The sequence below is a fragment of the Macrotis lagotis genome, chromosome 6, assembly GCF_037893015.1.
Source record: "Macrotis lagotis isolate mMagLag1 chromosome 6, bilby.v1.9.chrom.fasta, whole genome shotgun sequence".
Classification (NCBI taxonomy): Eukaryota; Metazoa; Chordata; class Mammalia; order Peramelemorphia; family Peramelidae; genus Macrotis; species Macrotis lagotis.
In genome coordinates this window covers 45,120,483-45,134,357 of record NC_133663.1, presented here as the reverse complement: position 1 = coordinate 45,134,357, position 13,875 = coordinate 45,120,483, and the positions used below count along the sequence as shown (strand labels likewise).

The 13,875-nt window shown below is 36.9% G+C and overlaps 2 protein-coding genes across 2 annotated transcripts in view; one reads left to right on the top strand and one right to left on the bottom strand.

Moving 5' to 3' along the window:
• Positions 1-13,875, bottom strand: part of MINDY4B (MINDY family member 4B) — a 48,074-nt gene that overhangs the window by 22,331 nt on the left and 11,868 nt on the right. The window contains exons 7-10 of the mRNA XM_074192733.1: positions 13,371-13,436; positions 9,514-9,584; positions 6,739-6,811; positions 3,135-3,296 (exon numbers count right to left, since the gene is read on the bottom strand). Coding sequence (XP_074048834.1) covers positions 3,135-3,296; positions 6,739-6,811; positions 9,514-9,584; positions 13,371-13,436 — 372 coding nt within the window. The remainder of the gene's footprint in view (positions 1-3,134; positions 3,297-6,738; positions 6,812-9,513; positions 9,585-13,370; positions 13,437-13,875) is intronic.
• Positions 10,062-13,875, top strand: part of MED12L (mediator complex subunit 12L) — a 581,984-nt gene continuing 578,170 nt past the window's right edge. The window contains exon 1 of the mRNA XM_074191044.1: positions 10,062-10,193. The gene's annotated coding sequence lies outside the window, so the exon portion shown is untranslated. The remainder of the gene's footprint in view (positions 10,194-13,875) is intronic.

The following is a 13,875-nucleotide window of genomic DNA, read 5'->3' as shown; positions in this document are numbered from 1 at the left end:
AATTGAGATTGTGTGTGAAGCAACATACTGTGGAATGGTGACTAAACTGAATACCTCTAATTTACATCTCTGTAAATAAGCTTAAACCCGGAAATTCCTCACGCTCCAGTCAGTTCTGCATCCCACACGACCATCAGAGCAGGTGATGTGCTGATGGCCCACTGTGGAGACAGATGCATTTTGATGGTCTTAGTCTAAAGAGAATACTCATTATTTATTCCCTGGGGTGCTGGGGATGGAAAGACCTAATGGAAAAATTCTAGAGTTATTCTATTTGATGCTATGTCCTCCGTGGTTTCATCTAAGCTCTGTTGTCCCAGCTGGTTATGAGTGGACGGCTTCTATGAAGTCCTCTTTTTTCAAACAACTTGGCTCGCCATCTGTGAGTTTTGAGATGCTCTTGTGAAAACAGAGAAGCCTCATTTCTCAGTTGTTTAGCATTTGTGTGTTTACATTCCCACTGTGGAGACTGTTCGTCATTGCAGAATCACATCTCCTTTAATTCAATGGTTAGACTTATCTTAGTTGTATTTTTAGTTTCTAGTTTGGCAGATGTTGTAAATACCCACAGCTGGAAAGCTCTTTGGAGAGGAAGTTGGATGAATGAGGAATTCTGAGAGGGAGGCCACATATTTTGGTGATTTTTTTTAAAGCCCTAACATTAAAAGTTAGGCACCCATTTTTGCCTGCCTCAAAAATCTTTTTGATGAAGCATGTGCTACGAAAATACTACCTAACGGGGCAGCTAGGTTGCATAGTGGATAGAGCACTGGCATTGGAGTTAGGAGTACTGGAATTCAAATCCAGCCTCAGACACTTAATAATTACCTGTGTGGCCTTGGACAAGCCACTTAACTCCATTGCCTTGCAAAAACTAAAAAAAAAAAAATATCAGCTATCATATATCTTGGGGAATGATAGACATACCAAATATCAGTATTTTGGTGAAAGATTTGAGGAATCAAATAAACTGACAGTAACAGGATTTTTGCAATTGTTTGGCACCTCAGTCGCCTTGTAGTCTAATGAACACCTGAAAAAAAATCTATGCACCATTCTCACTGATAAATAGTCATCCAGATTCCAATTGTAGACTCCCCAGGAGAAAGAATTCACTGCATCCTGAGGTACTTCCTGATTTCACTTTTGAATTAACCTAATTATTAACTAAATTTTCAAATCTGTTTGCCTCTTTTCACCTTTCACCTTTTGTTCTGTTCTTTTCCTATGGGACCAATCAGAATAAACCTGATCCCTCTTCTACATACAACCCTTCAAATACTGTAAAACTGATCATGTTATAATGGAATTACTATTATGCTATAAGAAATGACAAGCAGAATGATTTCAGAAAAATGTAGAAAGACCTATACAAACTGATGCAAAGTCAAGTGAGCAGAACCTGGAGAACATTGTACACAGTAATAGAAATATTGTATGAATAACTTATCTATTCTTAGCAATACAATGATTCAAAACAATTCTGAAAGACTCATGATGAAAAATATCCATCTCCAGAGAAAGAACTGAAAAAAGTTTAAATGCAGATGAAAGCATTCTATTTCCCTTTATTTTTCCATGGCTTTTTTTGGTTTGTTTTCTTTTACAACATAACTAATATGGAAATATGTTTTGCACAATTGTACATGTATAATCTATATCAAATTGTTTATCATTTCAGGGAGTAGGGAGGGAAAGGATAGAGAGAATTTGAAACTTAAAATTTTAAAGGATAAGTTAAAAATAAAAACAAGTAACTGAGAATAAATATATTTTTTAAGAAAAGGTTGATCAGCAACATTGAAAAGAATTTGGAAAAACTGGGACACTAATGCATTGTTGGTGGAGTAGTGAACTGATCCAATCATTTTGGATCTATGGCCAAAGGGTAATAAAATTGTTCATACCCTTTCATTCACCACTACTAGATCTGTATCTCAAAGAGATCATAAAAAAGGGCAAAGAATTGGAAAATGAAGGGATGCTTATCAATTGGGCCATGACTGAACAAATTGTGTTATATGAATGTGATAGATTAGTATTGTTCTGTAAGAAATCATGAATGGACAAACTTTGGAAAAACCTGGAAAGACTTGCATGAACAGATGCTGAGTGAAGTAAGCAGAACCAGGCGAACATTGTTCACATTAACAACAACATTGTGTGATGATCAACTAGATGGACTTAGCTACTGGATGGAAAATGCTATTCACATCCAGAGAAAACTGTAGAGTCTGAATACAGATGAAAGCAAACTATTTTCCATTTTTTAAAGTATTTTTTCCCTCCTGGTTTTTTCCCCTTTAGTTCTGATTCTTCTTTTACAATATGACTAATATGGAAATATGTTAAACATGAATTATATATATATATATATATATATATATATATATATATATATATATCAGATTACTTGCTCTCATGGGGAGAGGGGAGGGAAGAGAAGGAGGTAGAAAAATGTAGAACTCAAAAGCTTATGGGAAGATGAAGGTTGAAAACTATCTTTGCATGTAATTGAAAAATAAAATAAAATAGCATTTAAAAAAAGACTGATCATGACACCACTAACCCCTTTCCTTCCACTCAACCTCCTCTTTGGGCTAACTATCCTCAGTTCTTTGAACCAGTCTTTGTAGAGAAAGAATTAGAGGATTTTCATTCTTTTGGTTACCCTCCTCTGATTGGGTTTCAGCTTCTCAATGTCTTTCACTAGAATGTGGGACCAGAATTGAACATAATATTCTATATATTATCTAACTAGAACAGAGTATGAATGGCCCTATGATCTCCTTATCTTTGGAAGCTGTGTTGTTAAGTATTGAACAACTTACTCTCAAAAAATTAACATGACACACTTTTACGTTGAATCTGCATTTTTAATCTTTTCTTAAGAATAGCAAACCAATAAAACAATAAATCAAAGCCTGATGTGTAGCATTTTTCAGTTTCTGAGATAGCAATTTAGTAATCAGTTTTCAGATACCAGTTCCACTGGGTTACTGCACATGCCTGCCTGGATGTGATGGTTCTCTTGATGCAACCCCAAATTCATTAACTTTTCTTTGGTTGTTTTTGTTTTGTCATGTGATGCTATTGACTCACATTAAGTTGGAGTTCCCTAAAACCCCTCTTACCTGTGAGAGTTTTTGTTGCTCCAAGTTGTCCTTATCCCACTGTAAATAGCCTACCTCACTACGGGTGAGGACTCCATGCAGCAGATCTTGAGAACTTCCTTGTTGATAGCCATTGAAGACTTGGGGACTTGCTTGTCCTGTTAATATGAGATTTAGAATGGCCTAGGTAGAAACATGCCACAGATGGTTATTTATAGGCTGCAACAAGACAGAGACTGTCATTTACTTCAATGGTTTTGACTGAAGAAATCTAAGGACTAGACTCTTCTAAGAGAGCCAGTCTTTTGATTCCCAAGAAGTACTAGAAGGTCTTACTTAAAGGATTTCCATTTTGTTGTTGTCATTCATTCGTTTCAATTGTGTCTAACTCTGCAACTCCATTTGAGATTTTCTTGGCAAAGATATTAGAGTGATTTGCCATTTTTTCCCCCTCCAGCTCACTTTACATTATGAAAAACTGAGGTAAACAAGGTTGTAAAGATAGTAAGTGTCTGAAGCTGAATTTGAACTCAGGTCTTCCTGACTTCAGACCTAGCACTCTATTCACTGTGCTATCTTAAGAATGCCCATACAGGCTATGAAAAGCAGTAAGAGAACCAAGAAAATATTTCCTTGTACATAGTATGTACTTTAAAATAGTTATGGTATATGAAAAAAAAACAACTCAATTATCTCTATCCAAGTCATTCAAGTAGTAATAGTAGTAGTAGTAATAGTAGTAGTAGTAGTAGTAGTAGTAGTAATAGTAGTGGGGTGGTAGTAGTGGTAGTGGTAGTAGCAGTAGTAGTAGTAGTAATAGAAATAATAGTAGTAATAATAGCAGTAGTAGTAGTAGCAGTAGTAGTAGCAATAGTAGTAATAGTAGTAGTAGTAGTAGTAGTAACAAAAGTAATGGTAGTAGTAATGGTAGAGTAGTGGTAATAGTAATGCTATATTTTTTATTTTAAATTTAAAATTTTCCCCTACTACTATTACTGGGGCTGCTACTACTACTACTACTATTACTACTACCACTACTACTACTACCACCACCACCACTACTACTATTACTTCCATTACTACTACTACTACTTGCAAAAGCAAGTTTCAGCATTTACTCCCAAAACAATGGTGCTATTTTCAAAATAACTAGAGTATCTTGGAATAATAATAGACTTAGAGCTAGAAGGAATTAGAGGCCATCTAATCTAAAACTTCATTTTACAGATGAGGAAACTGAGGCCCAGAGAAAAGTGATTTGCTCAGATCACACTGGAATTAAGTGTGATCTTAAGATTCAGGTCCTTTTACTTGGAATCCATTATATTTTCTCCTGCACCATGCTACTTTCCTTCTAAAGATAGCAGAATTAGTTTGAGGAGATAAGCTTAATTAATTTTACAATTTCTTTCCTTAATTATCTCTGCCTGCTTGGTTCTCTCCTTCCCATATAACTAAGGTAGCATAAATGCTCCCCATTCTCTCTAGGTCTCCAGGTTCTAATTGGTTATAGGATCAGAATTCTTTCCAAACTACATGCTCTCCTTGTATCTTTTTTAGCTTCTAACTCCTCTAATCCTTGCCATGTAGGCACAAATCCAAAGCACAAAGCCTTTCTTTTTTTAAAAAAATTATGAGGCAATTAGAGTTAAATGACTTGCCCAGGGTCACACAGTTAGTATCTGAGAGTGGATTTGAACTCAGGTCCTCCCAGCTCCAAGCTGGTGTTCTATCGACTGCACTTAGCTGCCCCAACTCAAACTCTTTCTAACGCTTAATTTCTCCTGTCTATACTCTCAACTCTGCTTTCTCCAACCTTCCCCTACCTAATTCTCCTCCCCTTCTGTCCACCTTTCTTTCAGAGCTTCCCTTTGGGATCTATTCCACTGTTCAATTCCTTTTCTTTTCTAGATCCCCTTCTCCTTCCTCTTACTAACTGGAATACCATTCCTGGAGCATGACACATCTGCCAATCCTCTCCATGAATGGCTGTTCTTTTAGTTTATTGATCCTTGTTTCGGGAAGCCAGGAGGAGGAGGAGAAAGCATATGTCTTGACTCTAGTTGCCATTTCCAATCCTTCTCAAATACCATCACTCCACAAACACTTGGCTTTTGAGCTTCAGGTCTCTTGTTACTATCACCTGCAAACCTCCAAGACATGTTCTCACCTGTCTCCTAGACTTAGTTGATTAACAGTTTTTCCTGAACCCTTTCTCTGTCAGCAACCTCAGGGCTTTCAATATCTAAGCTGTTCATTCTTCTAACAGCCTGGTCTCTTAGTTGGCTGAAATGCTTCATAGCTCACCATCCATCTCCAAATTAAGAGCTCTGAGATGTTCTCTGATCTTTCTACTTTTTTTCAAGCTCATCTCAACTTTTGGTCACTCAATTCCTCCCAGCAAATGTTCTTAGGAGCAATATGGAGGATGTAATAGCTTTGCCATTTCAGTAGCTCACCCTTCTTCCATCCCCTGCCTCCCCAAACCCCAAACACCTGCTCCTCCCCCTCATCTATTTTCATTGATGGCATCATTCCCTCCCAGTGAGCCTTGAAACCACAGCACTATCTTTGACTCATCCTCATCCCTTACTTCCCTCATCAAATAAATAGTCAAATCTGTCATGGTGCTGGTATGCACTCCTAAAATAGTTCTTTTTCATTCCTACTGCCCCCACCCTAGTTCAATCTCTCTCATTTGGATATTTCTCATATTTCTCATTTGGATTATTTTAATAGTGACCCAGTCTGAAACTGTTCCATGTCTAACTCTACCTTATGTTCCCAGATTTACATCATGGCCTGACTAGACTACTTTTCCTCACACACATTTCTGTTCTACATTTTTATCATCTTGGTGCCTTTGCTCATTGCTAGGAATATCCATTATCCCCCATGACTTTTTTCTTTTCTTTTGATTTTGCAAGGCAATGGGGTTAAATGACTTACCAAAAGCCACACAGCTAGACAATTATTAAGTGTCTGAGGTTGGATTTGAACTCAGGTCCTCCTGACTCCAGAACCAGTGCTCTAGCCACTAAACCACCTTGCTGCCCCCTATTATCCCTATATCTTCACACTATTTGTAAAGTACCTTGCAATTCTTAAAGTAATATCTTAATACTATCATTATTATTAATTTGCCTGAGTTTCCTCATCTATGAGGTTAGGAATTCAAATGAGATAGTGTATGTTTTAAAATACTATCAGAAAATCAGTTTTTTTATTTTAGCATTTTATTTGGACTGTTCTGTACAGTTATTTTATTCTGCCTTTTATTTAAGTACTTAGGAAGCTGCTTTAGCTGCACTATTAGTTTATTTGCTCTTTAACGGCAGGGTCTAAATCAGGGGTTCTTATATTTTTTTGGTAGAGGGACTCATCGCAGTATTTTTTTTCTCTTTTCAATGTTGTTCTAAACTTGAGAAAAATCAATAACCATGAATATTTCATAAACAAAGGAGGACCTAGCTAGTGTAGCTACAAAGCCAAAAAATAAAATGACATGGTTCTTGTCCACAGGAAGTTTGCAGTCTATTGGCTAGTAGAATTGAATTGCATTAGGAAATGAGAATAGTTAGAAAAATTTAAACTAATAAGAAAGAAGAAGCCCTTCCAAACTCACCTGCCTGCAAATGAGATTTCCACCACTCGGTTGTAACAGATGAGTTGTGCTGATATCAAGGTCCTTCTGAAGCCTATGAAATGAAATGGAAATATCTAAGATTAGAGCAAGTATCTAGACCTTTCCCCCATTGTTACCCTTCACAACTTTCCCTCTCCAGTCAATCTATTTTACTAATTTTTTGGTGCTTGGACTTTTTCTTCTGATATTCTCCTTAGTTAGAATGGTGTCCCTCTCCCCTCTCCACCTAGAAAATTCTCTGCCCATCTTAACAAGGCCTTGGTGATGAAGGAGTCAATAGGAAGAGATGTCTCTCCTTGAAACTCTACAGCCTTCCCTGTCTTTAACATTTCTCCAGGATTCATCATAGCTTTGACTAAGCTTCTTTAGGGTCACAGAATGAGAGCTTTAATTTGAAGGGACCTTAGAGGCAGATCAACCCAATCTCTTCATTTTATAATTGAGGTCACTGAAGTATAGGGATAGTTGTCTAAGGTCATACAAAAAAGTGTCAGAAATCGATGTTAAGTGAACTCCGCGTTCACTCCCACATCTAGAAGGGACCTCTGTGCTATGTTCATACAGATCCATTCCCTCATTTTGGAGATGAGGAAACCAAAGTCTCGAAAGATTTAATGATGTATCCAAGCTTGAATAGGTAGAAAAGAAAGAGAGCTAAGCTTCAAATCCACATCAAATCTTATCTTTTTTTTCTGGGAGATAATAAATGTCTGTTGTGCCTACCTTTTGCACTTGTTGAGTATCTCCATACACATGTATAGATTCATATATAAAGGACTTTGAAAAATTCAAAATACTATGAAAATTCAAAACTTTAAATTTCTTAAAAATAATTTTTAAAAAGTAGTATAGCCTTGTGACTCGGAGTTAGAAAGGTTGGAGTTCCACTGACATCTCAGATATCTAGGCAAGGCAATGGGGTTAAGTGGCTTGCCCAAGTCCACACAGTTAGATAATTATTAAGTGTCTGAGACCGGATTTGAACTCAGGTACTCCTGACTCCAGGGCAGGTGCTCTATCCACTGCACCCCTAGCTGCCCCACCATATATCTTTTCAGGTTATTTGTGCTAACTTCCTAATTAGACTGTAAGCTCTTAGAGGACAGGGTCTGTGTTTTATTTCCTTGTGGCTTTTATAGCACCCATGAGATCAAGAAATATTAAATATTCTTTTTGTTGATGATGATGTTGATATATTTGTATATTTATGAAAATTGTAATAAAATAAGCTATTTCTTTTTTGCTCATTGGTCTTCACACCTTAAGACAGAGTCATTGAGTTACAATATCACATTCAGCCTTCTCTAATGTCTACAACTAACATTTTAAAAACCCCAGCACTTAGTTTGATTCCTAACATGTAGTAGATACTTCATAATTGTCTTCTGGTTTTCGAGTTTTTTGACTGCATGCTCAATTCATTACTCTATTTTTCTCTTTTTTTGTTTATAAAAAAGACTTAGAATTCCCCTCTCAGGGACTACTTTGACTGCATTCCAAAACATTTGTATGCCATCTCATTGTTGCCATTATCTTTAATGATATTATTGTTTCTATGATTTAATTTTGATATCCAGCTGAACTTTAATTTCTTTTTTTCAACAGGCAAAAAAGAGAAAATGACAACTTTTTAGAAGGGCTAAGGGAAAAGAACACATTGTTGTACTGTTGGTAGACCTGTGAATGGGTCCAATCATCTAGAAAGCAATTTGGATTTTTTTTTTTAGGTTTTTGCAAGGCAATGGGGTTAAGTGGCTTGCCCAAGGCCACACGGCTAGGTAATTATTAAGTGTCTGAGATCAGATTTGAACCCAGGTACTCCTGACTCCAAGGCCAGTGTTTTATCCACTGCGCCCTAGCCACCCCAATTTGGAATTTTTAAACAAAATTCATGCCCTTTGACCTAGCTATATCTTTATTACTAGACCAATATCCCAAAGAGATCAAAAAAGAGGAAGAGATTCTTTGTATACAAAAATATTTATGGTAACTCTTTTTGTGGTGGGAAAAAAAGGAAACTCCAACAATCGTTGAATCAGTTGTGAATACTTGAACAAATTTGGTATATGAATGTAGCAAAATACTAATGTGCTATAAGAAATGATGAAAGGAATAATTTTGAGAAATTTGAGGAAATGTTATGAACTGATGCCAAATGAAATGAGCAGAACAAGAATAATTTACACTACAACAGCAATATAAAATTTTTTCCTCAAGAGTTGTAGGAACTGATAAAGAATGAAATGAGTAGAACCAAGAGAACAACTTAATAACAATACTGGAAAGCTATGAGAACTTTGTTCAACTTAATGACCATCTAGATGACCAATGATAAAGCATGAAATCTACATCCTGATAGAAAATTGATGGGCTCAGGGAAAAGAATGATATGCATATATATTTTTGTCACTATTAGTGAGGGAATTTATTTATTTTTAAGAGGATCTTATATTTTCCCCCCAAAGGGTTAGGGAATGAGGTGGAGAGAAAATAGATTCCTATTCATTTGTAGCTTTAATAAATTTTTAAAAATTAATAAATGTTTGCTGAATGAATGAATATAATGAGAATTTCTGTAGAAATACCTAAGACAGAAAAATTTTGCTCAGTGAAAGATTTTTTTTTCTTTTAAATATTTCTAATATAGAGATCCAAGGTCCTTTCTAGTACAAAAATAAATTAATATTATTGTTACATGGCAAGAGACCCTAAAAGAAGAGATCTGAGCAAAAGTTTTCCATTTATAGATTTTACCTTTCAAATGTTCGAGAAAAGAGCAAACTGTAAAGAAATAAGATAACTCCATGGCTTCCTTCCTCTTTGAACTATTTGAGAAAAGAAAAGAAAACATTTATTATTTTTAAAGCTGCCCAAAAGGAAACCATTTATTTTAAACCTGAAACAAGAAAAGTTTCTCACAAGGTATATTTATTTAAACTACTTTCTGTCATGTTAAGTTTAATGCATTTGAAATTTATTTATGTCTTTATTTTTAAGTCAGCTATCCTACCATGGGATGGGGTTACAATCACTCTATAACTCTTAGCCCTGATACCTATATCAGGTGAGAACACACCTGACTGAATCACTCAGAAGTATGCATTGGGTGTGAACAAGGCCTGAATATTTCAGTTGGGTGTAACAGTCTGTTCCTGTTGGCTGGAGGATTTGGTCATATGCATGGGGCTGGTAAGACCAAGAGGTCTATTTGAACATCTAATAATTTATGGTGCAGGCCTCCTGCCCAAGCCCCAGGAGGAATTTCTTGGGAGGAGCCTTCAAAGCTTTTCACTGGTGTCCTACAGAATTCCTGGTGTATCAGCAATTGGAAGTGGTCTCTGAATCAGGAGCCGAGAATAAATAGAATTCAAGAGCAAAGGCAGATTCCGACACCATACCCAAGGAGGATGCCGGCAAAATGACTTTCAGAACCTGTGAGTTGTGCACTTTAACTAACCTTAAGCCTACTTTCCCCTGGGTTCCATAGGTACTTGAAAGATAGAATGTAAGACTTGTTGGGAGTGGAGAGAGAGGTACTATGCCACCCTCGTAAATACATCTTTCTAAAAGCTAATTGGGTTTGTCTGCCTAATTGAAATCAATTGACAATCAATGGAAGAAGTGCTCTAGTGGGGACTACTGAGCTATAATATCAGAGAAAATATCTCATATCTCTTCAAGACTGCTACCCTTAGACCCTAAAGGGAGAACCTGACCTGCCATCTTGAGTGGAGATCAGGAGAGATGTTTCATAGCATTCATTCTATTTCTTCATTTCTGTTAGTGGCCATAACCATTCTCCTGATCTGTGAGACCTTTCCTCTCAATTTCACAATCACCAAGTCCTCTTGGTTATTTTTACTTCAAGATGTCTATTAGATTCATCCTTCTTCCCCATCTTCTCAAACTGGATTACAGAAATAATCTCTTCAAGTAGCCTCTGTATGTTTAGTCCACCTCAAACATAGTATATCTCATATTGTACAACCTTGTTTTTCTCTTTTAAAAAAAGAATGCTATCTTATTTTTTTCTCAACCACATGTAAAGACAATTTTTTATAATTATTTTGAGTTCCAAATTCCTTTCCTCCTCCTCTCCTCAAGGAAAGGCAAGCACTTAGATATGAAGTCATGCAAAACAACATAGTTAACTTTTTAAAACTCTACTTTCACATTGTTACAATTCTACATAAGAATGTTCAGTGACTCCCTCTTACCTACAGAATCTTGTATAAACACCTTAATCTGCATTTAATAGTCACCATTCATTGATTCCATCGTACATACTTAGTAGTTCATGGTAGATGGCACTGATTTGCCATCTAATATATTGCAGTTGTGCATGAACAGTCATGGATTACCAAAAAATAGAGCTTTCCATATGGGATCACATTCTCTCATGGTCTCTACGGAGGTGAATACAATCAGTGCCAAAATGGTTTGGGTGAGTGTGAGATGGTCTGGAATGTGGTTCAGTTCTTGGGATGATTCAAATCAAGCTTATTATGATGCCCAAGGCTTCCTTTCTGATATCTGATATAAGACATGTTCATTTTGAGTCCATCCGTGCTTCCCCTCTCCCCTCCCTATTATTGGGAAATAACTTCCAATTTTTTTCCCCAACCAATGCAAATCTGATGTTTCTTTCAAGGTCAAGGTCTTCTCTACAAGTCTTCCTTGACTATAACACTCATAATTTTCCATTCATCAAACAATCTAGTCCATGACTTTTATATTATTTTTAGTTGTTTTGTATACCTACAGACTAATTACCCAATCAGATAGAAAGCTCTTGGGGGGGGGGGGTTAGGTGGTGCAGTGGATAGAGCACCAGTCCTGGAGTCAGGAGTACCTGAGTTCAAATGTGACCTCAGACACTTAATAATTACCTAGCTGTGTGGCCTTGGGCAAGCCACTTAACCCCACTGCCTTACAAAAAAAAAAAACCCTAAAAAAAAGCTTTTTGAGGGCAGGTTTCTTTTTCTTTCATATCCTCCGTGACTCCTAGAATGGTGTTGGAACACAGTAAGGATTTAACAAATATGAATCAGTCTGCTGTTGTGGGGAAAATAAATGTCTTACTGAGAAAATATTTTTCATAAAATTTCAAGTGACAACTTAATATTTCACAGGATTTCCTGTGGTATCATTCACATGCTTTGAGTCAAACCCTTGCCTGGTGTGAAATGCTGGGGAGAATGGACAGTAGGTCCCTGTGTCATCAGGCCAGAGAATTCATCATGCTGACTAAAAAAGCCAAGGAGGGCTTGTTAAAGAGGTCAGAGCTACTTCAGAGTAAAGGAGTGGGAGGAAGAAGGAAGGGATGTTTATTCTAGTGGTCCCTTTTCTCAGTTACTGAAGAGAGTTCTTGACTTGTTTCCAGATTTATTGAAAAATGATGAACTTGGACTAAATGGTCTCCAAAAGCCCATTAGCTCCAAATGTGTAAACTGTGTCATGCCATTTGACCTTGTAGATATGAGTTTGGCAGAAAAAGTGGAGAAGGGAGAACATCCGTCCTCCCTGAAGTCATTAGTTAATCTAAATGACTCTTCTACATTTGGGGGGGGGTGCCATCTTGGAACAGGCTACAGCATGTTGGGATTAGAAATATATCTGAGTCAGGGACCATGGGTTCACCTCCTTTCTCAACCATGAAGCTTGCACTCCTTAACAAGAGATGAGGAGATTTCTCTTCCTTTTCTTAGAACTGGCCCTGCTGCTTTATTTTCATGCTTAGAGTTTTGATGGTTTAATTATGTTTCTGTTAATTTGTTCCCATTTTCACATCATACAGTTAAACCTAATGTTCCCTTTCCTGAAACTTTGGCTGGAATTCACTTCTAGTTGTGCTCTAATTATCAATTTCTTCTAAGCCTGAGGAATTTGAAGTTGCTGCTGTTGACGTTCTTCCTTTCTTTATCCTCAATTCTCCCTTCTCATATCTCTTCCGTGACTTCTCACTGAGATGTCTCCTCAAATGGAATCCTGAACTCCTATATGAGACAGGACAGATGTGAAAAAAGAAAATAAAAGTAGGGGAAAAGTCCTGGAGAGAAGATAATAATAGGGGGCATCCTTTTAAAGATGGCATGCCCAGAAGTGACAACCTGTGTCATTTACAGAAGAGATCCTAGCCCTATTGTGGTCTCCTAGTTTTTGTGCTTTTTCCAAGAAACCCATTAAAACTTTGCCCCCAAGTTCTAATTAGCCCAAGAAAAAGGTGACCTTGACCTAGTCTTCTTCAAGGAATTGGGCTGGGAGGGATTAGCTTTTTTTTTACTTGACTTAAGTGTTTTTTCTCTGAGGCACTCAAAAAAAGAAAGCAACTCAAAAAAAAGACACCATGATACTCTTTTGTTTAATGTTTTTGCTAGGCAATGAGGTTAAGTGGCTTGCCCAAGGCCACAGAGCTAGGTAATTATTAAGTATCTGAGGTCAGATTTGAACTCAGGGACTCCTGACTCCAGGGCTGGTGCTCTATCCACTGGGCCACCTAGCCACCCCTGCCATGATACTCTTAATAAGCTTCATTGGAAATGAATTTTATCAAAGAAATAAGACATTAATGAAAATGCAATTCAACACAAAGGGATCTTCTCTTCATTTACCCATTGTAAATGATCAAAGATGAATTTCTTGGCATCTTTCTTCTCTAAAAACTCAAAGAGCAGGAGCTGTAATTGAGGAATAAGAAGTTAAAATGGAGGAAAGGATAGGGTTCTTGCATGTTAATACCTCTTAACACTTCATAATGACTAAAACCATACACATTTCTTAATGATTAAAAAAACCTGACATGTCACCTATTTGATATGAGTGACAGCCTGGTGGAATGAGTGGAGGGCTGGTCTAGAAATCAGTAACACCTGGGTTTAAGTCCTATTTCTCATAAATACAGCCTGTGTGGTCCTAGAAAAGTCATTTAATGTTTTAGTCACTCAAAACAACTCTTAATTATTGAAGAGTTGAGGAAGCTGCAACAATGAACTGTCCCTGCCCAGATGAGATCATAGAAATGAACCAAAAATAATGAGATATCAACAGTGTCTGAAAGTGTGTGCTTAATAAATGCTTGTCAAATGAATGAATAAATGAATGAATAAAAACACACTG